This window comes from Schistocerca piceifrons, chromosome 2, assembly GCF_021461385.2.
Source record: "Schistocerca piceifrons isolate TAMUIC-IGC-003096 chromosome 2, iqSchPice1.1, whole genome shotgun sequence".
NCBI lineage: Eukaryota > Metazoa > Arthropoda > Insecta > Orthoptera > Acrididae > Schistocerca > Schistocerca piceifrons.
The window spans coordinates 46796690-46824572 of NC_060139.1; the positions used below are offsets into that span (position 1 = coordinate 46796690).

Here is a 27883-nt window from a genome sequence, read left to right on the forward strand (position 1 = left end):
GTGAGTCGTCCCAGCGAGCCGCATCCGTCCGCAAGCGCACACCCAGCGTCTTGCCTCCAGCTCACTGGCGCCACCAGCGGAGGAGAAACACGAGCCAGCCGCGTGGGCGGAAGCTTCAGTAGCCGACCAGCCGCAAGTCTAAGAGGTTTTATATTGTCCTCCGTCTCATCTTGTTAATGGTAACGTATCTCCAGCACTTCAGAGGCGAAAAAAAGAAGAAAATAAGATTGCCCTTACTCTGTTACCAATATTTGTCATTTTTTAAATGACCTCTATAAAAAGTTGTCAGAAACCGTTGTCAGGGATATACAGTGTGCCCGTGTATCATGATCAAAACAAATAATTTTTTCTCCAGAAGCAAAAAAAAAAAAAGTGTATGAAGAATGTTTCAAATGGCTCTGAGCACTACGCGACTTAACTTCTGAGGTCATCAGTCGCCTAGAACTTAGAACTAATTGAACTTAACTAACCCAAGGACATCGCACACATCCATGCCTGAGGCAGGATTCGAACCTGCGACCGTAGCGGTCGCTCGGCTCCAGACTGTAGCGCCTAGAACCGCACGGCCACTCTGGCCGGCAGTGTATGAAGCAAACGTTGTTAAGCTACCAAGGGGACATTTACCATTGTGGTTCTCTTTCTTGCTACATTCTTCGTTACGAAGCTAGGGACAGCTACCTTTTTTTTTTTCTTCAGAGTGCACCATCCACGTGAACATGACGTTATTAAAATCGTAACGCGAAATTTAAAAAATGGTTCAAATGGCCCTGAGCACTATGCGACTTATCTTCTGAGGTCATCAGTCGCCTAGAACTTAGATCTAATTAAACCTAACTAACCTAAGGACATCACACACATCCATTCCCGAGGCAGGATTCGAACCTGCGAGCGTAGCGGTCTCTCGGCTCCAGACTGTAGCGTCTAGAACCGCACGGCCACTCCGGCCGGCCACGAAATTTACTTTGACTCTCGTATACTTAAGTGCGCGTCATTTATGACGGCGGTCGAATTTAGGTTCGTTCTGCGCATCTGACGTCACAAAACACAGTCAGCCAATAAACAGAGAACGATGTTGCCAGAGCTCGACTGCAGTGCAGAGCACAGACTTCAGTTTTAGAAATGTCCAGTCATAAATAAAGTAATTGAACAAAAGCAATGTCTTGATAGCAGACTTTCTTTTATAGCAAGTTTGGAAAAAGCATTCTTTATACCAATTGCTTCATATTCTATTAATTAATTAAACCAAACAAGCAATAAGTCTCCTAATTCAGGCGATAGCAAGGAAAGGTGTTTGTATCATTCTCACTAACCGCTTTTTCGCAATAAAGAACAGCGGTAATTGTTTATTTCCTATTGTACTTTGACGAAACGTGAGTAATTGATAGTCATACCAACAGCGTTTGCCGGTATTTTGCGTGGTATCTTAAAGTCCTCCGGGAGAAGGATGGAATGACGAGCTGCGTTAGCGTAATGATTAAAGTATATTGCTGCTAAGTGAAAGGTTCTGAGTTCAATCCTTGCTCAGTGCTTAATATTCTTTATTTAAAAACAATATCGAAGTGTCTTACTTCATGAATTTTATTCGTTTGAATGTAATTTTTTGAAATTTCTAGTGTCAACTAAAATCGACCATATGGAAAGTATACGCTATGAACTTTTACCTCTGCAAACTCTTCAAAATTTCGTGGAATGGTTTACTACATCTAATGCTGCACAATAACTGCGTTGAACATCGAAACAAAATTGTCATTTATGGGGGGAGGGTACCAGTCAAGAAGATGCGTAAAAATCAAATTTTTGGGCCAAATCATTTTTATGAAATCGAATGATAAAGTATGTCAAAGCAGTCGAAACACCATTTGTCTGCACAGGCGAGCAGTGCAATGATGACAAAATCCCGCACATCGCGGAATGCGGGGAGCAATTCTCTGTAGCAGCGAAAGGGTAAAGCGGCCGTGGTGGCTTTACTTCATAAATTGCGCGCTCCCCCCTAAACGTAAGTTTGCGAACTATACTATGGCGCTGCTTCTCTTGGCGCGTACAACTGGCAACACAGCAATCTCCCGCGTCTGGGCGGGCATGCGCGAACCGCCAAGATAAAAGAATTGAACTACAGCATAGAGGACAGGTACCCGGGGTAACGTAACTTGTCCACTTGTTGGAGTCGTCAGTTAGATTTGTTTACTGAGGACTCCAGCAAGTGGACGAAACGCGCGGGGCAGCGTCTTGTCGCGGTCCGCGCGGCTCCACCCGTCGGAGGTTCGAGTCCTCCTTCGGTCATGGGTGTGTGTGTGTTGTCCTTAGCGTGAGTTAGTTTAAGTTAGATTACGTAGTGCGTAAGCTTAGGTACCGATGACCTGAGCAGTTTGGTCCCATAAGACCTTATCACAAATTTCCAATTTCCAAGTGGACGAATTACTTTACCCTCGGTATCTGCACTGTACGCTAGCACAAGTGAGCCAAAGTAAGTTTAGTGTTACAAATGTAACGAAAAAGGAAAGGCATATCGGTGTTTCAACCAGCCGCTTCCAGTTGACAGAAAAAAGAAATTGCAACACCAAAAAACAATAAATGTAGAGTTATGAAATTCCAGGAATGCCTTTGTTTAGGTAACATATTTAAGTGGTTAACGTTGCAAGATCACAGGTTAATGTAAGCGCGAGATAAGCCAATGGAAATGTGAAACACTTGTACATTATTAACCGGTGTAACTGCCAGAATGTTGCATGCAAGCACACAAACATGCATCCATTGTGTTGTACAGGTACCGGAGGTCAGTTTTTGGGACGGAATTTCATACCTTTTGAGCCGGCCTCGGTGGTCTAGCGGTTCTAGGCGCTCAGTCCGGAACCGCTCGACTGCTACGGTCGGAGGTTCGAATCCCGCCTCGGGCATGGATGTGTGTGATGTCCTTAGGTTAGTTAGGTTTAAGTAGTTCTAAGTTCTAGGGGACTGATGATCACAGATGTTAAGTCCCATAGTGCTCAGAGCTATTTGAACCATACCTTTTGGAGTTGGTCAGTCAGTACAGGGACGGTTGATGCTGTTTATGGATGCCGCTATAATTGTCGTTTGATGATGCCCCACATGTGGTCGAATGGGGCAGGCCAAGGCAACATGTTGACTCTCTGTAGAGCGTGTTGGGTTACAACAGCGGTATTTGGGCGAGCGTTATCCAGTTGGAAAAGAGCCATTGGAACGATGTTCATGAATGGCAGCGTTACAGGTGTTGGTGCAGTGTGCATAGCACGCTGATAGGTTGTTACAGGCCCTCAACTGGCCTCCTCCTAATCAACACATGGCCTTCACTGGCGCTGAGGTACAGGGTGTTTCAAAAATGACCGGTATATTTGAAACGGCAATAAAAACTAAACGAGCAGCGATAGAAATACACCGTTTGTTGCAATATGCTTGGGACAACAGTACATTTTCAGGCGGACAAACTTTCGAAATTACAGTAGTTACAATTTTCAACAACAGATGACGCTGCAAGTGATGTGAAAGATATAGAAGACAACGCAGTCTGTGGGTGCGCCATTCTGTACGTCGTCTTTCTGCTGTAAGCGTGTGCTGTTCACAATGAGCAAGTGTGCTGTAGACAACATGGTTTATTCCTTAGAACAGAGGATTTTTCTGGTGTTGGAATTCCACCGCCTAGAACACAGTGTTGTTGCAACAAGACGAAGTTTTCAACGGAGGTTTAATGTAACCAAAGGACCGAAAAGCGATACAATAAAGGATCTGTTTGAAAAATTTCAACGGACTGGGAACGTGACGGATGAACGTGCTGGAAAGGTAGGGCGACCGCGTACGGCAACCACAGAGGGCAACGCGCAGCTAGTGCAGCAGGTGATCCGACAGCGGCCTCGGGTTTCCGTTCGCCGTGTTGCAGCTGCGGTCCAAATGACGCCAACGTCCACGTATCGTCTCATGCGCCAGAGTTTACACCTCTATCCGTACAAAATTCAAACGCGGCAACCCCTCAGCGCCGCTACCATTGCTGCACGAGAGACATTCGCTAACGATATAGTGCACAGGATTGATGACGGCGATATGCATGTGGGCAGCATTTGGTTTACTGACGAAGCTTATTTTTACCTGGACGGCTTCGTCAATAAACAGAACTGGCGCATATGGGGAACCGAAAAGCCCCATATTGCAGTCCCATCGTCCCTGCATCCTCAAAAAGTACTGGTCTGGGCCGCCATTTCTTCCAAAGGAATCATTGGCCCATTTTTCAGATCCGAAACGATTACTGCATCACGCTATCTGGACATTCTTCGTGAATTTGTGGCGGTACAAACTGCCTTAGACAACACTGCGAACACCTCGTGGTTTATGCAAGATGGTGCCCGGCCACATCGCACGGCCGACGTCTTTAATTTCCTGAATGAATATTTCGATGATTGTGTGATTGCTTTGGGCTATCCGAAACATACAGGAGGCGGCGTGGATTGGACTCCCTATTCGCCAGACATGAACCCCTGTGACTTCTTTCTGTGGGGACACTTGAAAGACCAGGTGTACCGCCAGAATCCAGAAACAATTGAACAGCTGAAGCAGTACATCTCATCTGCATGTGAAGCCATTCCGCCAGACACGTTGTCAAAGGTTTCGGGTAATTTCATTCAGAGACTACGCCATATTATTGCTACGCATGGTGGATATGTGGAAAATATCGTACTATAGAGTTTCCCAGACAGCAGCGCCATCTGTTGTTGAAAATTGTAACTACTGTAATTTCGAAAGTTTGTCTGCCTGAAAATGTACTGTTGTCCCAAGCATATTGCAACGAACGGTGTATTTCTATCGCTGCTCGTTTAGTTTTTATTGCCGTTTCAAATATACCGGTCATTTTTGAAACACCCTGTAGAAGCTGCTTTCATCAGGAAACACGACAGACCTTCACCCTGCCCTCCAATGAGCTGTCGCTTGAAGTTACAAATGGCGATGTTTTCGGGTATTTGAAGTGCACGCTACAGGGCATCTGGGTCGGAGCTGTCCTTAATGTAACCGATTTGTAACAGCTCTTTGTCCAATTGTGGTGCCAGCTGCTGCAGATACAGTACGATGCGCTAGACCCATACGCCGAACGCAATGATATTCCCCCACAGTAGGGCTGCGTGGCCGTCCGAAACCCGGACTTCTTACCACCATACATTGCTGCCAGCAATCACGTACAGTGGCTAAATTCCTGCCAAGTCTTTCTACATTATTGCAGAAGGAACATCCGGCTTCCCGTAGCTCTATTACACGTCCTCGTACAAATTCTGTGAATTTTTGAGTTTTGACGTCCTTGTCGGCTCAAAAGCATTCATTACGTCAAATCACCACGTCCACTGTGAAAGGCAACTAGCGCTCGCGACTGTTACAGCGTGTATTTAAAGCAAACCTGATTTGCTCCGTTAAAATGGCGCTAACAGCGACACTTTAAGCGACTGGCGAGCAACTGGAATAGACGCCGTCTTTCACTCCTACCACCTTTCGTTTATATTTCAAAATTTCTTTTTGGTGTTGCAGCCTCGCGGGATTAGCCGAGCGGTCTGGGGCACTGCAGTCATGGTCTGTGCGGCTGGTCCTGGCAGAGGTTCGAGTCCTCCCTCGGGCATGGGTGTGTGTGTTTGTCCTTAGAATAATTTAGGTTAAGTAGTGTCTAAGTTAAGGGACTGATGACCTAAGCAGTTAAGTCCCATAAGATTTCACAAACATTTGAATTTTTTTTGTGTTGCAATTTTCTTTTGCTCCAGTGTGCAACGTACACCAACTATAGAGAATGTAAGGAACCAGACCAGTGTGGAATTTTTATGGATGACCGTATGCCATGTCATCGGACCACAGCTGTTCGCAATTGGTTTGAAGATTATTCTGGACAGTTAGAGCAAATGATTTGGCCATCCTGATGGCCAGACGTGAATCCCATAAAACATTTATGCGACGTAATCTAGCGCTCATTTCGTGCTCCAGTAACATTTTCTCATTATCGTCGGCTACAGAGGCAGCATGGTTCAATATTTATGCAGGTGACTTTCAATGACTTTGAATCAATGACACCTCGAGTTGTTGCGCTACAACGCGAAAAAGGATGTCCGACACGATATTAGGAGATATATTATAACTTCTGTCCCTCAGTGTTACTTCTATTACGCCCATATATTTTTACGTTGTTAGAGGAGGCGGTTGTCTGATGTGTTTTGTGGAGAGAGGGACGGTTTCGCCATTCTGCTCACTTTGTCCCAGAGCACACCTTCTAGCCGTTGGTAATTTTCAAGGCTGTGTTAAGAGCAACAGTGTGCCTCTGTTTCTGTCTCTCCTGAAAAAAATTACATCTTTTCTTCATTTCTTTTTAACGCAACACACTACATTGGCTACATAGCGTCGCCATACCTGAAGCAATATGAACATCTACACTAAATCCAGAATGAGATTTTCACTCCGCAGCGGAGTGTGCGCTGATATGAAACTTCCTGGCAGATTAAAACTGTGTGCCGGCATGAGATTCGAACTCGGGGCCTTTGCCTTTCGAGGGCAAGTGCTCTGCCAACTGAGCTACCCAAGCACGACTCACAGCTTTACTTCTGTCAATATCTCCTCTCCTACCTTCCAAACTTTACAGAAGCTCTCCAGCGAACCATGCAGGACTATCACTCCTGAAAGAAAGGATATTGCGGAGACATGGCTTAGCCACAGCCTTGGGGATGTGTCCAGAATGTGATTTTCACTCTGCAGCGGAGTGTGCGCTGATATGAAACTTCCTCGCAAATTAAAACTGTGTGCCGGACAGAGATTCTGGATAAATCCCCAAGGCTGTGGCTAAGCCATGTCTCCGCAATATCCTTTCTGTGAGGAGTGCTAGTCCTGCATTGTTCGCAGGAGAGCTTCTGTAAAATTTGGAAGGTAGAAGACGAGATACTGGCAGAAGTACAGCTGTGAGGACGGGGCGTGAGTTCTGCTTGGGTAGCTCAGTTGGCAGAGCACTTACCCGCGAAAGGCAAAGGTTCCGAGTTCGAATCTCGGTCCAACACACAGTTTTTATCTGCCAGGAAGTTTAATCTACATTAAATATTCCACGCGCACTCAAATCCACAGGTCACATAAATACACTCCTGGAAATGGAAAAAAGAACACATTGACACCGGTGCGTCAGACCCACCATACTTGCTCTGGACACTGCGAGAGGGCTGTACAAGCAATGATCACACGCACGGCACGAATGGAGACGTGTCGTCTTCAGCGATGAGAGTCGCTTCTGCCTTGGTGCCAATGATGGTCGTATGCGTGTTTGGCGCCGTGCAGGTGAGCGCCACAATCAGGACTGCATACGACCGAGACACACAGGGCCAACACCCGGCATCATGGTGTGGGGAGCGATCTCCTACACTGGCCGTACACCACTGGTGATCGTCGAGGGGACACTGAATAGTGCACGGTACATCCAAACCGTCATCGAACCCATCGTTCTACCATTCCTAGACCGGCAAGGGAACTTGCTGTTCCAACAGGACAATGCACGTTCGCATGTATCCCGTGCCACCCAACGTGCTCTAGAAGGTGTAAGTCAACTACCCTGGCCAGCAAGATCTCCGGATCTGTCCCCCATTGAGCATGTTTGGGACTGGATGAAGCGTCGTCTCACGCGGTCTGCACGTCCAGCACGAACGCTGGTACAACTGAGGCGCTAGGTGGAAATGGCATGGCAAGCCGTTCCACAGGACTACATCCAGCATCTCTACGATCGTCTCCATGGGAGAATAGCAGCCTGCATTGCTGCGAAAGGTGGATATACACTGTACTAGTGCCGACATTGTGCATGCTCTGTTGCCTGTGTCTATGTGCCTGTGGTTCTGTCAGTGTGATCATGTGATGTATCTGACCCCAGGAATGTGTCAATAAAGTTTCCCCTTCCTGGGACAATGAATTCACGGTGTTCTTATTTCAATTTCCAGGAGTGTACAATAACTGCGTTTGGTTCTACATCCTGGTACAAGTCTTTCTGTTGGATGCCGTTACGGTGACTTGCCGATTCGCAAAACACCCCATCAATCCTATTGGGGAAAGGTGACCTAGAGTTCACTGTAGAATCTGAACAACATGGCGTTGCTGCCATATCTTCACATCACTGAGAACTGAAGACTAGATTAAAGGCAGACTTAAAATGTTGTAAACACCCTGATCCAGTCGGAATCATTACCGCCTTGTGGCAACAATAGTCAACATGGAGCAGCTTACGTAAGCAGTAATGGCTGATATGCATATGGTACACGACTCTGTGAATGGAAATGGACGAACTGCATTGAGAGAGTATCGACAGCGCTTTCCCAACAGACGGGTTCCACAACACGAAACACTGGGACGTCTGCATTGCCTGATAGGTGAAACGGGCTCTTTCCTCCGGAATCGAAGAGAGCGAATTCCCGAAACAGAAGACGAGATTCTGCGACATGTTGAAGACACTTCATCTACAAGCTCACGACGTATTGCACACGTCCTTGTGGAATGTGTTACCTTACGAGAAACTTAATCCTTCCCATTTTCAGCGCGTGGCAGTAGTAGCACCTGAAGATTTTCCCCAGTGTATGCAGTTCACACAATCATTTTTACAACAGACTGACCTACAACCCTTATTTACGGCCGAAGCTTTGTTTACTTACGAAGGCTGCTTCGGTATCCACAATTCGCCTGTTCGCCCGCACAAATCCTAGAGGCACTCGACCTCGTGATCATCAACAGCGATTCATTGTTAATGGTTAGGCCTATACTCCCCGTGATAGGTTGGTTAGACCACACATTCTTTCATTCCGCCTCAACGCACGGAGATATCGCGTCTTCGTGGATCATGTGTTGCCAGAACAGATAGAGGATGTACCTCTGAATGTTAGACAAAGGATGTACTTCCAGCGCGGTAGGGCGCCAGTCCACTTCAGTGTTGCTGAGAATCACCTTCGGGATTCGATGGATTGGCCGAGTTGACGTTGTGGACTGGCCAGCCACATTACCTGACCTCACGTGTGTGAATCTCTCCCTCACGGGGCATATCTAGCAGCTTATGTATGAAACCGTTGTGCAAATAGAAGAAGACCTAGTGCTAAAATTTCTGTCGCTGCCGATATCACTGCCGATATGAAAGGAATCTTCAAACGGACACGTCACCAATGGTCCGACGATTTACGGCATGCGTGCAGGCAGTGTGCGCTCATTCGAGCAGTTACTGTAAGTGCTACTGCTGTAATTGATATGCTAAACAATCGTCTGTGTAAATCGTCCCTCGCATCAGACACGATGTTCTCTATTTCTTGTACTAATTTGAGCTAATGGTTTCGGAACGCCCTGTATACAGGGTGATCCATTGATAGTGACAGGGCCAAATATCTCACGAAATAAGTATCAAACGAAAAAACTACAAAGAACGAAAGTCGTCTAGCTCGAAGGGGGAAACCAGATGGCGCTATGGTTGGTCCGCTAGATGGCGCTGCAATGGGTCAAACGGATATCAACTGCGTTTTTTTTTTTTTTTTTTTAATAGGAACCCACATTTTTTATTACATATCCGTGTAGTACGTGAAGAAATATGAATGTCTTACTTGGACCACTTTCTTCGCTTTGTGATAGACGGTGCTGTAATAGTCACAAACGTATAAGTACGTGGTATCACGTAACATTCCGCCAGTGCGGGCGGTATTTGCTTCGTGATACATTACTCGTGTTAAAACGGACCGTTTACTAATTGCAGAAAAGGTCGATATCGTGTTGATGTATGGCTATTAGGATCAAAATGCCCAACCGGCATAATATGCACTATTCAGCATCGGAAAATCCACGATGGCTGCGACAAGTGGAACATCAACGACCTTGGCGGGTTAATGTATGGTGCGGCATTATGGGAGGAAGGATAATTGGCCCCCATTTTATCGATGGCAATCTGAATGGTGCAATGTATGCTGATTTCGTAGGTAATGTTCTACCGATGTTACTACAAGATGTTTCACTATATGACAGAATGGCGATGTACTTCCAACATGATGGATGTCCGGCACGGCATTGAATAGCATATTTCATGACAGGTGGATTGGTCGTCGAAGCACCATACCATGGCCCGCACGTTCACCGGATCTGTGGTCCCCGGATATCTTTCTGTGGGGAAAGATGAAGGATATTTGCTATCGTGATCTACCGACAACGCCTGACAACATGTGTCAGCGCATTGTCAATGCATGTGCGAATATTACGGAAGGCGAACTACTCGCTGTTGAGAGAAATGTCGTTACACGTATTGCCAAATGCATTGAGGTTGACGGACATCATTTTGAGCATTTATTGCGTTAATGTCGTATTTATGAGTAATCACGCTGTAACAGCATGCGTTCTCAGAAATAATAAGCTCAGAAAGGTACATGTATGACATTGGAACAACCGAAATAAAATGTTCAAACGTAGCTACGTTCGGTATTTTAATTTTAATTAAAACAAAGCTAGCCGGCCGCGGTGGCCGAGCGGTTCTAGGCGCTTCAGTCCGGAACCGCGTGACTGCTACGGTCGCAGGTTCGAATCCTGCCTCGGGCATGGATGTGTGTGATGTCCTTAGGTTAGTTAGGTTTAAGTAGTTCTAAGGTCTAGGGGACTGATGATCTCAGATGTTAAGTCCCATAGGGCTCAGAGCCATTTTTAAAAAACCTACCTGTTACCAACTGTTCGTCTAAAATTGTGAGCCATGTTTGTGACTATTACAGTGCCATCTATCACAAAGCGAAAAAAGTGGCCCAACTAAAACATTCATATTTCTTTACGTACTACACGATAATGTAATAAAAAATGGGGGTTCCTATTTAAAAAAAACCGCTGTTGATATCCGTTTGACCTATGGCAGCGCCATCTAGCGGCCCAACCATGGCGCCATGTGGTTTCCCCCTTCAAGCTACACAAGTTTCTTTTTTTGTAGTTTTTCCGTTTGACGCTTATTTCGTGAGATATTTGGCCCGGTCACGATCAATGGACCACCCTGTACAGGGATTACGTCACTACGATACAGAAAGCCATCACGCCAAAACCGACCGTTCTGCCTGTGGTTGAGGTGGGCACGGTGATGTCTGACAAGGGAACCTCCCCATCGCACCCCCCTCAGATTTAGTTATAAGTTGGCACAGTGGATAGGCCTTGATAAACTGAACACAGATCAATGGAGAAAACATGAAGAAGTTGTGTGGAACTGTGAAAAAATAAGCAAAATATACAAAGTGAGTAGTCCATGGACCACATACACAACATCATGACAATGTTACCGCAGGAGCGGCGTGGTCCAGTGGTAACGTGAGCAGCTGCAGAACGAGAGGTCCCTAGTTCAAGTCTTCCCTCTACTGAAAATTTTACTTTCTTTATTTTTGCATAGTTATTATCTGTCCGTTCGTTCACTGACATCTCTGTTCACTGTAATAAGTTTAGTGTCTTTGTTTTGCGACCGCACCGCAAAACCGTGCGATTAGTAGACGAAAGGACGTGCCTCTCCAATGGGAACCGAAAACATTTAATCGCAAGGTCATAGGTCAACCGATTCCTCCACAAGAAAACATGTCTGATATATTCTATACGACACTGGTGACGGCATGTGCGTCACATGACAGGAATATGTTGTCGACCCACCTAACTCGTACACTTGGCGAATGGGTACAAAGATTATTCTACCCTGCCCGATTTAGGTTTTCTTGTGGATGTGATAATCACTCCCAAAAACGTGATGAAAACATAAGAGTTTGTCACATAAACTGAAAATAAAAAATTAAAATTTTCACTCGATGGGAGATTTGAACCAAGGACCTTTCGCTCCGCAGCTGCTCACGTTACCACGAGACCACAACGTTCCTGCGTTCCTAATGTCCTTGATATTGGATATCTTCCCATGAACTACTCAGTTTGTATATTTTGCTTATTTTTTTCACAGTTCCACACAACTTCTTCCTGTTTTCTCAATTGATCTGTATTCAGTTTTTCAAGGCCTATCCACTGTGACAACTTATAACTAAATCTGAGGGGGGTGCGATGGGGAGGTTCCCTTGCGAGTGGCACCCGCGGCTGTGAGTCTGCTGCGACCCACGGGCCGTGCCGGGCCGCTGCTGGAGTTGTCGCCTCGCCTCGCGCCTCCAGCGTCGCATTCCAGCCGGCGCGGCACCGCGCGCTATCTCCAGTAAAAAACGCTCCATTAATACCGGCGGTGGGAACGCAGCACTTGATGCGCCCCCTGCCCCCCCCCCCCCCCCTCCCACAGCACCAACACCAACACCAGCTCTGACACGAGCGCCCGCCTTATCTCTAACTGGCTGCCCGCTGCTCTCGTTTTATTGCGGCGTTAGCGGAGACACGAGGGCCGTCGGTCCCACTGCGACCTGGCTCTCGTTTACGAGCTTCAGCCTTCGCTAATCGTATCTCAGCCGCACCGCTGCCGCAAAACCTCCGTGCCGAACCGACGGGCTCATGTGCCGTGACCCGTATCGGTGCCATTAGCACCAGCTGCGGGGAACCTCCAACAGGCGCTGCTTTTGTAATTAAACACCTGAGATCTTTGACCCGTGGTGGCAATTAGAAATTGTGAAAATACTGCATTTTTAAAGACAACGACGCGTGTTCTTAAACATATTGCGTCCATTGATCTACGGTAACGGGAAGATCAGTTTGGATTCCGCAGAAATGTTGGAACACGTGAGGCAATAGTGACCTTACGACTTATCTTAGAAGAAAGATTAAGGAAAGACAAACCTACGTTTCTAGCTTTTGTAGACTTAGAGAAAGCTTTTGACAATGTTGATTGGAATACTCTCTTTCAAATTCTGAAAGTGGCATGGGTAAAACACAGGGAGAGAAGGCTATTTACAATTTGTGCAGAAACCAGATGGCAGTTACAAGAGTCGAGGGGTACGAAAGGGAAGCAGTGGTTGGGAAGGCAGTGAGACAGGGTTGTAGCCTATCCCAGATGTTATTCAATCTGTATATTGAGCAAGCAATGAAGGAAACAAATGAAAAATTCGGAGCGGGTATCAAAATCCAAGGAGAAGAAATAAATACTTTGAGGTCCACCGATGACATTGTAATTATGTCAGAGACAACAAAGGACTTGGAAGAGCAGTTGAATGGAATGAGTAGTGTCTCGAAAGGAGGATATAAGATGAACATCAACAAAAGCAAAACGAGGATAGTGGAATGTAGTCGAATTAAGTCGGGCGATGCTGAGGGAATTAGATTAGGAAATCAGACACTTAAAGTAATAAAGCAGTTTTGCTATTTGGGGAGCAAAATAACTGATGATGGTCGAAGTAGAGAGGATATAAAATGTAGACTGGCAATGGCAGGGAAAGCGTTTCTCAAGAAGAGAAGAGAGTTAACATCGAGTATAGATTTAAGTGTCAGGAAGTCGTTTCTGAAAGTATTTGTATGGAGTGTAGCCATGTATGGAAGTGAAACGTGGACGATAAATAGTTTGGACAAGAAGAGAATAGAAGCTTTCGAAATGTGATGTTACAGAAGAATGCTGAAGATTAGATGGGTAGTTCATATAACTAATGAGGAGGTATTGAATAGAACTGGGGAGACGAGGAGTTTGTGGCACAACTTGACAACTAGAAGGGACCGGTTGGTAGGACATGTTCTGAGGCATCAAGGGATCACAAATTTAGCATTGCAGGGCAGCGTGGAGGGTAAAAATCGTAGAGGAAGACCAAGAGATGAATACACTAAGCAGATGCAGATGGATGTAGGTTGCAGTAAGTACTGGGAGCTGAAGAAGCTTGCACAGGATAGAGTAGCATGGAGAGCTGCATCAAACCAGTCTCAGGACTGAAGACCACAACAACAACATAGTGGTGTCGAAGTAATAAGGTGGTTGTGTGGTACCTTCTCTGCAGAAAGGGACGGGGTGTAGTTTGCGGTGTCGCCAGTCTGTCCACTTTGTCCCACACCGCACTCTCTAGCCATTGTTTTTTTTTTAATGATTAAGGCTGTGTTAAGCGTGACAACAGGCAGCTTTTTCCGTTTCTGACACTTCCTGGAAAAATTTATATCGTTTTATAGCACACTGTCAATATTTCCCCGCCATACCTAAACTAACATGAAAATCTACACCAAATATTCTACACGTACACCAAAGGACACGCTACACAAACATAATAATTCCGTGTGTTTGAGCGGCCTGGTGCAAGTAATTATATTGGTTACCATTTCAGGACCTGCCTATCCCTCACAAACCACAGTAATCCTAACTGCGGAGAGGAGCGTAGAGTGAAGAATCTAAACAACACGTCCTTGTTGGCAAATCTTCACATCTCTGAGAGCACAAGGCTAGATGAAAGGCACACTAAAATATTACTTGCTGACCGGGATTCGATTTCGCGGCCTTTCGGTTTCCATGTGCGTCCTTTACCTTTACACCATCGCGCCCGCCGCACCCCACTCTACTGATGTTCACAGACCCAGGCGCTAGTTAATTGCCACCCCTAGAGGCACGATACATTTAAACTAGCTTGAAACACATTTCTGGCTTCGGCAGTGTTATAATTAGGTATCCGGATTTTTACTGTTATTTCCGCACGTACGAAAGCATATGATGAAATGCTTTTCCCTCAGCTCTTTCACAACCAACCTGAAAGTAGTATTTATCTATTAATTCTGTTAATCATGTTATCTGAATGTTATCAAAAAACTGAGAGCCAAGTCAGCACCAACCACTCAATCATCTACAAGTTATCTATTTTACAAATTGACTGTTGCGGTTTTTTCGACTTTTCAAAACCGTGAGAGAGTGGTTTTCAGCAGTACATCATGAATGTATTCAATAGAAGCATGTCGACGTAGTTTTAATGTACCCATTGTTGAAAAGATAGGAAGATGGCTTTTTAAGGACCTAACCTCCAGTAAAAAAAAAAACCGCAGCAGTTATGGCCCTTCCACAAACCTCACTCATACAGTTCTGAAAATCCTAAAAGATATATTGTCTACAACGAACTTCTCTAGACTATAAGAGGTATTCGTCCTAGAAGTGCTAAATACTTTCTGGATTGCGGAGGTTTATTTAGAAATAATTGCCGACTCAACAGAGCTACTGAGAATGATGTTCTCTGACATACGTATATAAGTACTTTTACACAGTGTTTGTCAGAATATGTCTCGTTTCTGACTACCTGTTACAAACAAGCTCCTTTTTTTGTCTGATACTTGCAGTATTTCATATTAATAAAGTGCATAGGCTATATCTATTCAGAGGCATCGAATACATATTATTACACTATTTTGATTACTTGTATTGGTGTGAGATGACCGTTTGTGACGCTATGATATTTATTTTAAAATGTGAAGCCACAGACCGTGAGGGGAAGGGGTACGCCAACCATTATCTTCAGTACCCTCAGTCAGTTTCTGCTTCACCTACCGTATTTCGTTGGTTAGAGAAGTGTTAGAAATAGATTGATATAACGGGAGGTCCTAGCTCCCACCAAGACCGGGAATATACAGCAAACTATTCATTCATTCACTGCTGGCATAACTTTCATTGATAGTGTAAGTAGGCTGTTTAGGTTTTTTTTTATTGGTAACGCCACGTATGAAAATCACTGGCTGTGCTGTGTGCAGTCTGTGGCTGGTTTGCATTGTTGTTTGCTATTTTAGTGTCGGGCAGTTGGATGTTAACAGCGCGTAGCGTTGCGCAGTTGGAGGTGAGCCGCCAGCAGTGGTGAATGTGGGGAGAGAGATGGCGGAGTTTTGAGAGCGGATGATCTGGACGTGTGTCCATCAGAGACAGTAAATTTGTAAGACTGGATGTCATGAACTGGTATGGCAACATTGTTTGTTCTCTATCAAAATCTTTCATTTGCTAACTATGCCTATCAGTAGTTAGCGCCTTCAGTAGTATGAATCTTTTATTTAGCTGGCAGTAGTGGCGCTCGCTGTATTGCAGTAGTTAGAGTAACGAAGATTTTTGTGAGGTAAGTGATTTGTGAAACGTATAGGTTAATGTTAGTCAGAGCCATCTTTTGTTATTGAAAGTCAGATTGCGTTGCGCTAAAAATATTGTGTGTCAGTTTAGTATTGATCAGAATAGGTAAAGAACGAAATGTCTGAGTACGTTCAGTTCTGCTCAGCTTTTTGAAAGTCAAATAATGTAAGAGGTTTATCAGCATAGTAATTCATTAATTTTTCAAAGGGGACGTTTCAATAGCAATGGATAACTCCGCGTCATGCTGTTTATTTGAAACTTTTCGCTCCTGTTTGCCCATAGATTATCGCCTTCGAGACGAGATAACGAAGTCTGTCATCATTTTATGGAGCAAGTATATTAAATGTATGTCATTCTACGATAAGCTGAGCATCTGCTACCTGCTGCGACAGAGGTAGGAGAGCTCAAGGACTCACCTGCTCGCACGCCGTCCTGCAGGATCCGCTGACGTCAGAGCAGCACGAGGCGTCTGCAACACACAAGTCTTGCTCACTGCACGAAAATCACCCACAGGGAAGATGCAAGAAACACAGCATTTATTATAAGGCAATATTATTCTTCTTGATACCGGTTGTTCAACGAGGATCTCTCTCCTTGCAATATTACATGTACTAATTACACAGAAACACAAAATACAAAGAAAAATCACGGTGAAGAGGTTCCACCATGTACATTATTCAGCGAATGGACTGGTTTTTTTACGTTGTTTGTTTACATTCGCTGAAGACAACACGGAGTTTTTATTGCGTTCGGAAATTTGGAAATTTGTGAGAAGTTCCTACGGGGCCAAACTGCCGAGGTCCTCGGTCCCTAGGCTTATACACTACTTAACTAACTTAAACTAACTTACGCTAAGGTCAACACACACCCATGTCCGAAAGAGGACTCGAACTTCGGACGGGGGGACCCGCGCAAACCGTTGCCGCCCCGGACCGAGCAGCTACCCTGCGCGGCTGTTGCGTCTGGGCAGAGCGTGGAATGTGTGTGCATAATGTACAGGTATGGCCTTTTCAATTGCACACTTCTGTGTGGATATAGTACTCAACGGAGCGACTGCCAGACACAATTTCTTTATGGGTGACCACTGATGGCTAGCAGTAGCTGTTTTTAGCAACGCTGATCTTGTGTTTGGCAATTCTATTCCCAGTTTATGAAGGGAACATCAACTACCCGTCATATGTCTTGGTTTTAATTTGTCTAAATAAGTAAATACCGTCTTTTGTATATCTTCTTCATGTGTACAGTACAGTCATACATCTGTTGCTTGAAAGCGACATTTCTCCACTTAGGCAGTATATTCAGTAAAATCTCTTCTTAGTTATACAACATGTTTAGGTTTAAAAGACCATTTTCGTGAGATACCCACACTGAAGTGACGTACACATGAAAATGGCAGTAAAATCACGCGATGTGCTAGCATAAGTCATGGTTTATAGATCACATTGTTCGTGATGGTTTGGCACGTAGTGGGTGCAAATATATTTCCCCTCAAGTTCACCGCCAATGCGTTTGTCTTTGATGACAGGACAGTTTCTATGATTGAAAAATTTTATAATACTGTGTCGTCTTGTATTGTCTTGTCTTTTCGTTAGTGTTAGCTATCTGATAAAGGGTTACAGTATACTGTTCACATATCTAACATTAAGCTAGTATTTGCTGAAAAATGTTCGGTCTAGTAATTCGTGTTGCACTAACTACACACTGCACATCTGTATCTACAACTACAACTACTTAGCTACTATGCAAGTCAAACTTAAGTGCCTGGCAGTGGCTTCACCGAACTACCTTCACAATGATTCTCTATTACTGCACTCTAGAACAGCGTGCGGGAAAAAACCAACGCCTTCATCTTTCCATGCGAGCTCTGAGGAGGAGGTTGGTGATTAAAATTTTGTGAGAACATCCCGCCACAACAAGAAACACCTACTTCAATTATGTTCACCCAAATCCTCTATCATCTTAGTGACACACTCTCTCTATTTCTCGTTAATGCGAATCGTGCTCTCCTTCTTTGAACTTTCTCGATGTAATCCTTTAACACCATTTGGTAAGAATTCCACACCAAGCAGCAGTACTCCAAACGAGGACGGAGAAGCACATTGTAGCAGTCTCTTTAGTAGATCTGGTGCATCTTCTAAATGTTCTGCCAAGAAAATAGAGTCTCTGGTTCGGTTTCAAATCAAATTGTTCAAAACTGTAATTCCTGACTTAACTAGGTGATAAATAACAGTATCATCTGCAAACAACCAAGGCGGCAGCTCAGATTGTCTCCTCAACCGTTATATATAGACTACTGGCCATCAAAATTGCTACACGACGAAGATGACCTGCTACAGACGCGAAATTTAACCGACAGGAAGAAGATGCTGTCATATGCAAATGATTAGCTTTTCAGAGCATTCACACAAGGTTGGCACCTACAACGTGCCGACATGAGGAAAGTTTCCAACCGATTTCTCAAACACAAACAGCAGTTGACTGGCGTTCCCTGGTGAAACGTTGTTGTGATGCCTCGTGTAAGGAGGAGAAATGCGTACCATCACGTTTCCGACTTTGATAAACGTCGGATTGTAGCCTATCGCGATTGCGGTTTATCGTATCGCGACATTGCTGCTCGCGTTGGTCGAGATCCAATGACTGTTATCAGAATATGAAATCGGTGGGTTCAGGAGGGTAATACGGAACGACGTGCTGGATCCCAACGGCCTCGTATCACTAGCAGTCGAGATGACAGGCATCTTATCCGCATTGCTGTAACGGATCGTGCAACCACGTCTCGATCCCTGAGTCAACAGATGGGGACGTTTGCAAGACAACAACCATCTGCAAGAACAGTTCGACGACGTTTGCAGCAGCATAGACTATCAGCTCGGAGCTCGGAGACCATGGCTGCGGTTAGCCTTGACCTTGCATCACAGACAGGAGCGCCTGCGATGGTGTACTCAACGACGAACCTGGGTGCACGAATGGCAATACGTCATTTTTTCGGATGAATCCAAGTTCTGTTAACAGCATCATAATGGTTGCAACCGTGTTAGGCGACATCATGGTGAACGCACATTGGAAGTGTGTATTCGTCATCGCCATACTGGCGTATCACCCGGCGTGATGGTATGGAGTGCCATTGGTTACACGTCTCGGTCACCTCTTATTCGCACTGACGGCACTTTGAACAGTGGACGTTACATTTCAGATGTTTTACGATCCGTGGTTCTACCCCTCATTCGATCCCTGCCAAACCCTACATTTCAGCAGGATAATGCACGCCCGCATGTTGCAGGTCCTGTACGGGTCTTTCGGGATACAGAAAATGTTCGACTGCTGCCCTGGCCAGTACATTCTCCAGATCTCTCACCAATTGAAAACGTCTGGCCAATGGTGGCCGAACAACTGGCTCCTCACAATACGCCAGTTACTCTTGATGAACTGTGGTATCGTGTTGAAGCTGCATCGGCATCTGTACCTGCACACGCCAACCAAGCCCTGTTTGACTCAATGCCCAGGCGTATCAAGGCCTTTATTACGGCCATAGGTGGTTGTTCTGGCTACTGATTTTTCAGAATCTATGCACCCAAATTACGGGAAAATGTAATCACATGTCAATTCTAGTATAATATATTTGTCCAATGAATACCCGTTTATCATCTGCATTTCTTCTTGGTGTAGCAATTTTAATGGCCAGTAGTGCAAAAGGGAACAGCAGCGAGCGTGTAACACAACCTTATGGAACTCCAGAAACCATTTTTGTTTTATTCGATGACTTACCGTCAACTACTGCGAAGTGCGACTTCTCTGACAGGAAATCACGAATCCTGTCGCATAACTCAGATAATATTCCATAAGCATGCAATTTGATTACATGGTGCGAAGAGCCCTCTGGAAATCTAGAAATAAGGAATCGGTTTGAAATCCCTTATCGATAGCTATCAACACTTTGTGTGGGTAAAGAACTACTTGTGTTTTACAATAACGACGTTTTCTAAATCCCAGTTGATTGTGAGTCAACAGACCGTTCTCTTCGAGGTAATTTATAATGTTTGAACACTTTGTGTGTTCCAGTACCCTGTTGAATATCGACTTTAATCATATACAAGTCTGTACTTTAGTGGATTGCTCCTATTGCCTTCCTTGAATATTTGTGTGACCTGTGCAACTTTCAAGACCTTGGCTACAGATTTGTCAAAAACGCGTTCAAATGCGTGTGAAATCTTATGGGACTTAACTGCTAAGGTCTTCAGTCCCTACGCTTACACATTACTTAACCTAAGTTATCCTAAGGACAAACAGACACACCCATGTCCGAGGGAGGACTCGAACCTCCGGCGGGACCAGCCGCACAGTCCATGACTGCAGCGCCTCAGACCGCTCGGCTAATCCCGCGCGGCACAGATTTATCGTCGAGGAAGCGGTTGTATATGATTGTTAAGTATGGAGCTGATGCATCAGCATAATCTGAAAGGAACCTAACTGGTATACAATATGGACCGGGCCAGAGGGTATCTCCTTCTAAGTTACTCATGTTGGCAGGTGTTCTTGATTCCCTGAAACTCCTGTTTTGTCTGCAGAGGCTGTTGATGTAACTGATGACGATACTTAGAACCCCGTCAGCGATTGCAATACTCGAGAGATGAAACTATTCATCATCCTGGCCGTCAGGTACAGACTGCAACTACCAGATGCAGCTCTGACATCGAGCGAAAGTATCTCTGTTAGTCAGTAGGAGCAGCATCATTTGCTCAATGGCGCAATGATTTTCTCAGACTTCTCTCCAAAACATAATAGGTATATAAGACATTAATAAACTGAAGTGTGTACTGACTGGAAAGAGATGCATTACTTACAAGTCACATAATTTAAGCCAGAAAGGCGGCGTCATGAAAAGTTGTAAATAAGAGTTTTGTTGCAACCCGTGTTCACTCAGGTACAAGCAGCCCTTAGCGCTCACCATCTTATCTCATTTACAACTTTTCATGTTGTCGCCTTTCCGGCTTAAATTTTTTTTAGAATGTGACTTGTAAGTACTGCATCTCTTTCCAGTCAGTACCCACTTCAGTTTATTGATGTCTTATATACCTATTATGTTTTAGAACAGTTAGTTTCATTCTGAAGACGACGCTCATAGTAGCGTCGAAACCTGGTCAATTTTGACTTAATATTTGTGACCGAGGGCTTATTTGTTCTAATATAGTTCAACTAAAACCGGTACGTGACCTACCGAAGTCCGAGTAACGGGCCGTGGCGATTGGAGCCTACTCCCCAGTGTTGGTTCTTGTACAACGCTGAACGTATCGCTTGGGTGATACTGTATTCTGCGATCTATAACCTTTACTTAATACGTTGAGAGATGGCATGAGCCCCCTCTCATATTTCTATCTTACTCTGAGTAATTCGATTTTCCTCCCTAATTGCATGCAGTGAAAAGTTGCTATTCCTTCAAACGCGGACTTCCCACGAAGCGTCTCTAGTCACCTGGGTGGTTCCAGTGACAGGCAGGTTCTTATGATTTTGAAAGGGTTAAGCCGACGGATGGGAGGGAGTCGAGTGGATGCTTTCCAGACGCTGACATTGTCATAAGAGCGGCGGCGACACGCCCACAGGGGCCTGACTGAGTGGCCGGGCTAGAGATTCCGTTACTTCGCAGAAACTTAGTGAAAACACTTTCTTGCGGGCTACCAGCCAGGTGTGGGAAAGACTTGTGTTCCCAGGCAGTCTTGGCGGGCAAATTCCCGCGTTTTCTCCAAAATCATAACTGTGATTGGCTTGCTCACGGGATAACTCCGTGACGTAGCAAAATCGGCGCAGAAACTGGCGCCAAGTATCTCCATTGGTGAACTAGTACTGAGTTGGCAATAGAGTGGAATTTTCCGCCGGTTTTCGAGTTGCTGATTGGAACGTTTAACCACGGCCACTGTCGTGGGGACGGGAATGTTCTGTGGTCGGCTTGTACGGGTGCTCTTGAGAGGGTCGGCTCTCGCCTTCCGGTCGGAGTAGCTTACAAGACTGAGCTCTCTCTGCTCTGGACAGCCTGCCTTCCGTTGGCTGTCTAATATACTTTTGTTTAATTGTAACTGTTTGACGAAGTTGCTGAAATTTCGACTTCAACGTAACTTTCCGAGTACAGTTGTCAATTGAGCGTTCTGTGTATAAGCGGCCTATGTTATCTGTCTTGAGCAGTTTTGGCTAAAGCTGACTATATCGGAGTTACTGTGTGACTTCGCTTGTTAAAATCAATCACTGTACCATCAGTGATTGTGTGGCGGGCCTTCTTTGTCTCCCTCAGAGGCGCATTTGTATTGCTAGGAAGTCTTTAGTCTGGAACAACCACACCAGGATAGTTTGTTTCGGGCTATAGTCGCGACATTATCATCACCACGACGGGACGTCGTAGCAACCAGCCATCGCCTCCGGTACGCCAGATCGTGTCCTTGCAGTTAAGAAGACAGCTTGGTAATGTATGTCCGCAGAACCAGCAGATTAGGGAATTTTGCTAGGTGATAATCAAAGCTCAGCAGAGCGCGCCTGTTCGTCTTTTCTAACTTTTTCTGTCTTGGGTGTTCATTTTCTGAGTTCTCACTACTGTAGCAGCAATTAGTGTTGGGTTGGCTGGGTGTTTCTCTTAAGATTTGAGTTGCAAGGAATTGGCTCCACATACCACTTCGTGATAAATGTCACAATCTAGTTTGTGGCCAACTTCACCTTCACAGCATTCATTTGAGTATCCAATTTGACGTATTCTAAATGTTTCATGTGTTTTGTTTATTATTTTGAGTTTGGTCATAATAAATCACATTGTTATTTTTGGACAGAACTTTCATTCTGTGGATCGGTAAAGCAACCCTTTCATTTCTCACTATGTTAATGAAACATTCCCTTATTTAATTAATTTCTATCAAATTAAATTATTGCAGGTGCCAAACTCTTTTCTACTCCACTTGCAGGGTCGATTACAGTCAGTTTGCGTTTCTTCTTAATCCATGTGCAACAGCAAAAGTCGGAGTTAGTAAAGGAGAGCTTAGAGCATCATTTACATATGAAGATTCTAGAAGAATTTAGTGCTAAATACACTGCTAGCCCCAGCACCTCGCAACGTATATATGTGAAAAAAGTACTGCAATATTTAGCAGATTTAACTAGGAAAGTAATAGGTCCATGAGGTTATGGGTGCTCGTTGTTATGGGGAAGAGCTCTGGAAGCGATTTGTGTCGGCAGCTGGTGTGCGAGGGACGTCCGAAAGCGTTGCCAGTTCCACCACGAGGGTGATCAGGGGCGTCGCAGAGGAATTCGCAATTAAGGGCAGGCGGCACGGTGGCTGGCAGCTGAAACAGGCGTCGCGACGGCGCGCCACTACCGCGGCGGGTGGCGCTGTCTGGCGGCGGCGCCTGCAACCGCGCTAGAAGGGGTTGCGGCGCCGGCCGACCACTTGCTGCGGCTCGAGGACGTCATTAAGGCAGCGCCCGGGGCCGAGGTGCGCCCAGGTGCTCCTGGCCTGCACTGGCGGCCGCGTGGAGGGCCCCTTGTGGGGGGGGGGGGGGGGGGAATGGCGTGTGAGAGGTGTGCCGCGACTTCTGACGTCTCGTCCACATCAAAGCTCCTGCCTGTCGAGTGCTTCTGAGTGACGCGGGCGCGAGGGCCACAGGATTTTCCGCTGAAGTAGGATTCGTGTCGGGGAGGTGAGTAAGATTATAAGCAACGCCGCCACCATTGTTCAGCGGGCACTTTTGTACGGTATAGGGAGCAAAGGAAGGATCTGTAACTACCCGATCAAAGTGTACCAGTGTAATGTCACTTTGTTACTCCTCTCTCTGCGCCAGGACAGGCTTCGGAAGGCCCAACGGGACCGACCGACCGCCCAGTCATCCTCAAAAAATGGTTCAGATGGCTCTGAGCACTATGGGACTTAACATCTGAGGTCATCAGTCCCCTAGAACTTAGAACCATTTAAACCTAACTAACCTAAGGACATCACACACATCCATACCCGAGGCAGGATTCGAACCTGCGAACGTATCGGTCGCGCGGTTCCAGACTGAAGCGCCTAGAACCGCTCGGCCACACCGGCCGGCCGTCATCCTCACCCGGTAGACGTCACTAGATGCGGAGATCGAGGGGCATGTGGTCAGCACACCACTCTCTTGCCGTTGTCGGTTTTCGTGACCGGAACCACTACTTCTCGATCGAGTAGCTCCCCAGTTGGCCTCAGGACTGGGTGCTTCCCGCTTGCCAACAGCTCTTGGCGGACTTGGATGCTCATCCACACAAGTGATAGCCAAGCCCGGCAGCGCTTAACTTCGGTGGTCTGTCGGGAACCGTTGTTGTCACTGAGCAAGGATGCTGACTCACTTTGTTGGGTTTAATTTTGAAAAAAGACTGGAATTTAGGTTTAGCATCTTCTTGAAGACAAGTTTCTTAGAGGCGGATCACAAGCTCGGATTTGGGTAGCATATAGGTAAAGCTTTCATGAACCGAAGGTTGGTTTGAAGACCACATTTCGGTACTAGGGGTGATCTCATTGGAAGTGGTATGCCCTTCCAGAATGAGATTTTCACTCTACAGCGGAGTGTGCGCTGATATGAAACTTCCTGGCAGATTAAAACTGTGTGTCGGACCGAGACACGAACTCGGGACCTTTGTCTTTCGCGGGCAAGTGCTCTACCAACAGAGCTACCCAAGCACGACTCACGCCTCGTCCTCACAGCTCTTGGTATGCGCTTCTCTTTCTCCGATGTTGAAATACCCACCATGTTAATTATAGGGAGATCTACAGTTAAACGTGGACTCTGAACCTAGTGCAGTGTGGCAGTTTTCACATTGCAGGTACTGCTAAAGGTGAAAGAAATAGAAATGACCTTTTTTTTTTTTTTTTTTTTGGTAATCAGTCTTCTGACTGGTTTGATGACGCTCGCCACCAATTACCAATTCCCCTCCTTGACAACCTCTTCATTTCACAGTAGCACTTAAAACCTTTGCCCTCAATTATTTGCTCTTGAACTCCAATCTCTACCTTCCTATACGGTTTTTGTCCTCTACAGCTCCCGCTAGTACCATGGAATGCATTCCCTGATCCCTTAACAGATGTCCTATCATTCTGCCTCTTCTACTTGTCAGTGTTTTCCACATATTCCTTTTGTCTCCGATTCTGCGCAGAACTTCCTCATTCGTTTCCTTATCAATCCACCTAATTCTCAACATTCGTCTGTAGCACCACATTTCAAATGCTTCGATTCTCTTCCGTTCCGCTTTTCCCACAGTCCATGTTTTACTACCATACAATGCTGTACGCCAGACGTACATTCTCAGAAATTTCTTCTTGAACTTAAGACCTATGTTTGATACTAGTAGACTTATCTTGGCCAGGAATGCCCTTTTTGCTATTGCTGGTCTGCTTTTGATGTCCTCCTTGTTTCGTCCGTCGTTGGTTATTTTACCGCCTAGGTAGCAGAATTCCTTCATCTGCCACCTGACCTTCAATCCTGATGTAACGTTTCCCGCTGTTCTCATTTCTGCAACTTTTCGTACCTTTCGTCTGTCCAACTAGCAATTTTTTTTTTTGTCAAGCATCCGTTATCACCAATAAAAACACCTACGTCTTTTCTTCAGCTTTAACAGTCGATCCACTGTGTGTCCATAAACGATTCTCCCTTAATTTAATATTCCCATATCTTTCTTCCCAACAATCTCTGCAAGCGACACTGTCGAAACAGTTTGTCAGCGCCTCCTTTCTGAGATTTTAAAATTAAATAACTGTAGCTCTTGTAGATGTCTTTCACAGAAGGAGACCAAACTTTAGGCACAGAAACCTGTCTTAAGCAGTCGTCACATGGACTGTGCATTCGAATACCAACGATTAGAGTGCTGAGTTTGTAACGCCGAAGTGTGGAAAAAGCAGACTGCGGATTTTCTTTTGAATGTGCAGAGCACAATAAATCATGTCAGATATTCTGAACATGAATTTGAATGTAGACCAGTGAGATGGAAGAACGACACCTAAGTCACATGGAAGCCATCTCTCTTATCAGAAGAGTGTTGGGAGATGTCATACTGGATTTCAGTTATTTGGTAGGTTTTATGTTATAACTAACATCCTATGAATAAATGTCATTTCAAGGTGCCAGCAGTCTGGGTATCCCTCAAAAATGCGTCACTATTGCCACGATTTGTTGTAATAAAATAACAGGAAACATCATGTTGGTAGCTAAAGAATTTTCGTAAAGTAACTTGTTTGTTATGAAAGCATTCCATTTCAAGGCAACCAACGGCACACTGAAGATCCATCAGAAATGCATTGTTCTTGGTATGATTGTCTGTTAATCACATATCGGCGACTGAAACATTCAGCTGACGGTAATCCACAAAACATGGTCGAACCTTCTGGAAGGTCAGCATAGTGTACTGGGTAGAGACGCTGAGCTGTGAAATTACGAAGTGGTATTAGCTGTTTAGTGTCTCGTTAATTCTAAATATTTTTTATTCACTTTCACGTTTTCTGAAAGTTTCTTATTAATTTGATAGAAGCGTGTTCTGTAATATTAGATGTTGTTGCAGTATAATTACGCTCCCTCCCAGAATGAGTTTGTTCGATTGGCTTCATCTACAAGAGAGCTTGCACCACTTACAGTAATACACTATTCAAATGAATTAGGGAAAAACATGTATCAACGTCCGGTCTCTTAGATCTGATTTGATACAGGCTGCCCTTGTCTCTTACTATATGGCCCGAGATCTTCGTTTTCAACATAGGCAATTAAAATCATTCGGCATCTATTGTCTGTGCTATGCATTACAGTGCTAGGTGATCCCTCAGAAGGAAGTAAGTACCGGTACCACAGTGTTTTATAGTGATGGACACAGATGGCAGTTGTCATTTGTGGACGTTGTATTCAACCACGCACATGCAGTGCAACATCTTAATGCAATGCAAGCTGTAAGGTCGATATGTTTGATCCAAAAAGGATCGACTTTTCGTTATGTTGCTGCAGATGCCAATGCCACTCTTTGTGTCGTCCATAGGTTGTGGACACGTTACGGGTAGACAGGTCAGTACACAAGGTCAGTTGGCGAAGGTCGCCGATGCATTAGAACGCCACTTGAGGACCGATATCTGGGCATCTCTACTTTCCGGCGTCTTATTGATACCGCTACAGCACTGCAAGACGATCTCCATTAGACCATTGTGCCCAATCAAATGGTAATGAACAGGTTACGAGAATGGACCCTACGAAATACACTACTGGCCATTATAATTGCTACACCAAGAAGATGACGTGCTACAGACGCGAAATGTAACCGACAGGAACAAGATGCGGTGATATGCAAATGATTAGCTTGTCAGAGCATTCACACAAGGTTGGCGCCGGTGGCGACACCTACAACGTGCTGACATGAGGAAAGTTTCCAACCGATTTCTCATACACACACAGCAGTTCACCGGCGTTGCCTGGTCAAACGTTGTTGTGATGCCTCGTGTAAGGAGGAGAAATGCGTACCATCACGTTTCCGACTTTGATAAAGGTCGGATTGTAGCCTATCGCGATTGCGGTTTACCGTATCGCATTGCTGCTCTCGTTGGTCGAGATCCAATGACTGTTAGCAGAATATGGAATCGGTGGGTTCAGGAGGGTATTACGGAACGCCGTGCTTGATCCCAACGGCCTCGTATCACTAGCAGTCGAGATGATAGCCATCTTATCCGCATGGCTGCAACGGATCGTGCAGCCACGTCTCGATCCCTGAGTCAACAGATGGGGACGTTTGCAAGACAACAACCATTTTCACGAACAGTTCGACGACGTTTGTTACTTCTAGTATAATATATTTGTCCAATGAATACCCGTTAATCATCTACATTTCTTCTTGGTGTAGCAATTTTAATGGCCAGTAGTGTCGATATCCTGCTCGAATACCCCATTTGAAACAAAA

The 27883-nt window shown here is 45.3% G+C and overlaps 1 protein-coding gene across 1 annotated transcript in view; it reads right to left on the reverse strand.

Moving 5' to 3' along the window:
- The window catches only part of LOC124775138 (reversion-inducing cysteine-rich protein with Kazal motifs), a 371470-nt gene that overhangs the window by 251453 nt on the left and 92134 nt on the right, over positions 1-27883 (reverse strand). Inside the window, exon 2 of the mRNA XM_047249978.1 lies at positions 16384-16436. Within this exon, the coding sequence (XP_047105934.1) occupies positions 16384-16436 (53 nt within the window). The remainder of the gene's footprint in view (positions 1-16383; positions 16437-27883) is intronic.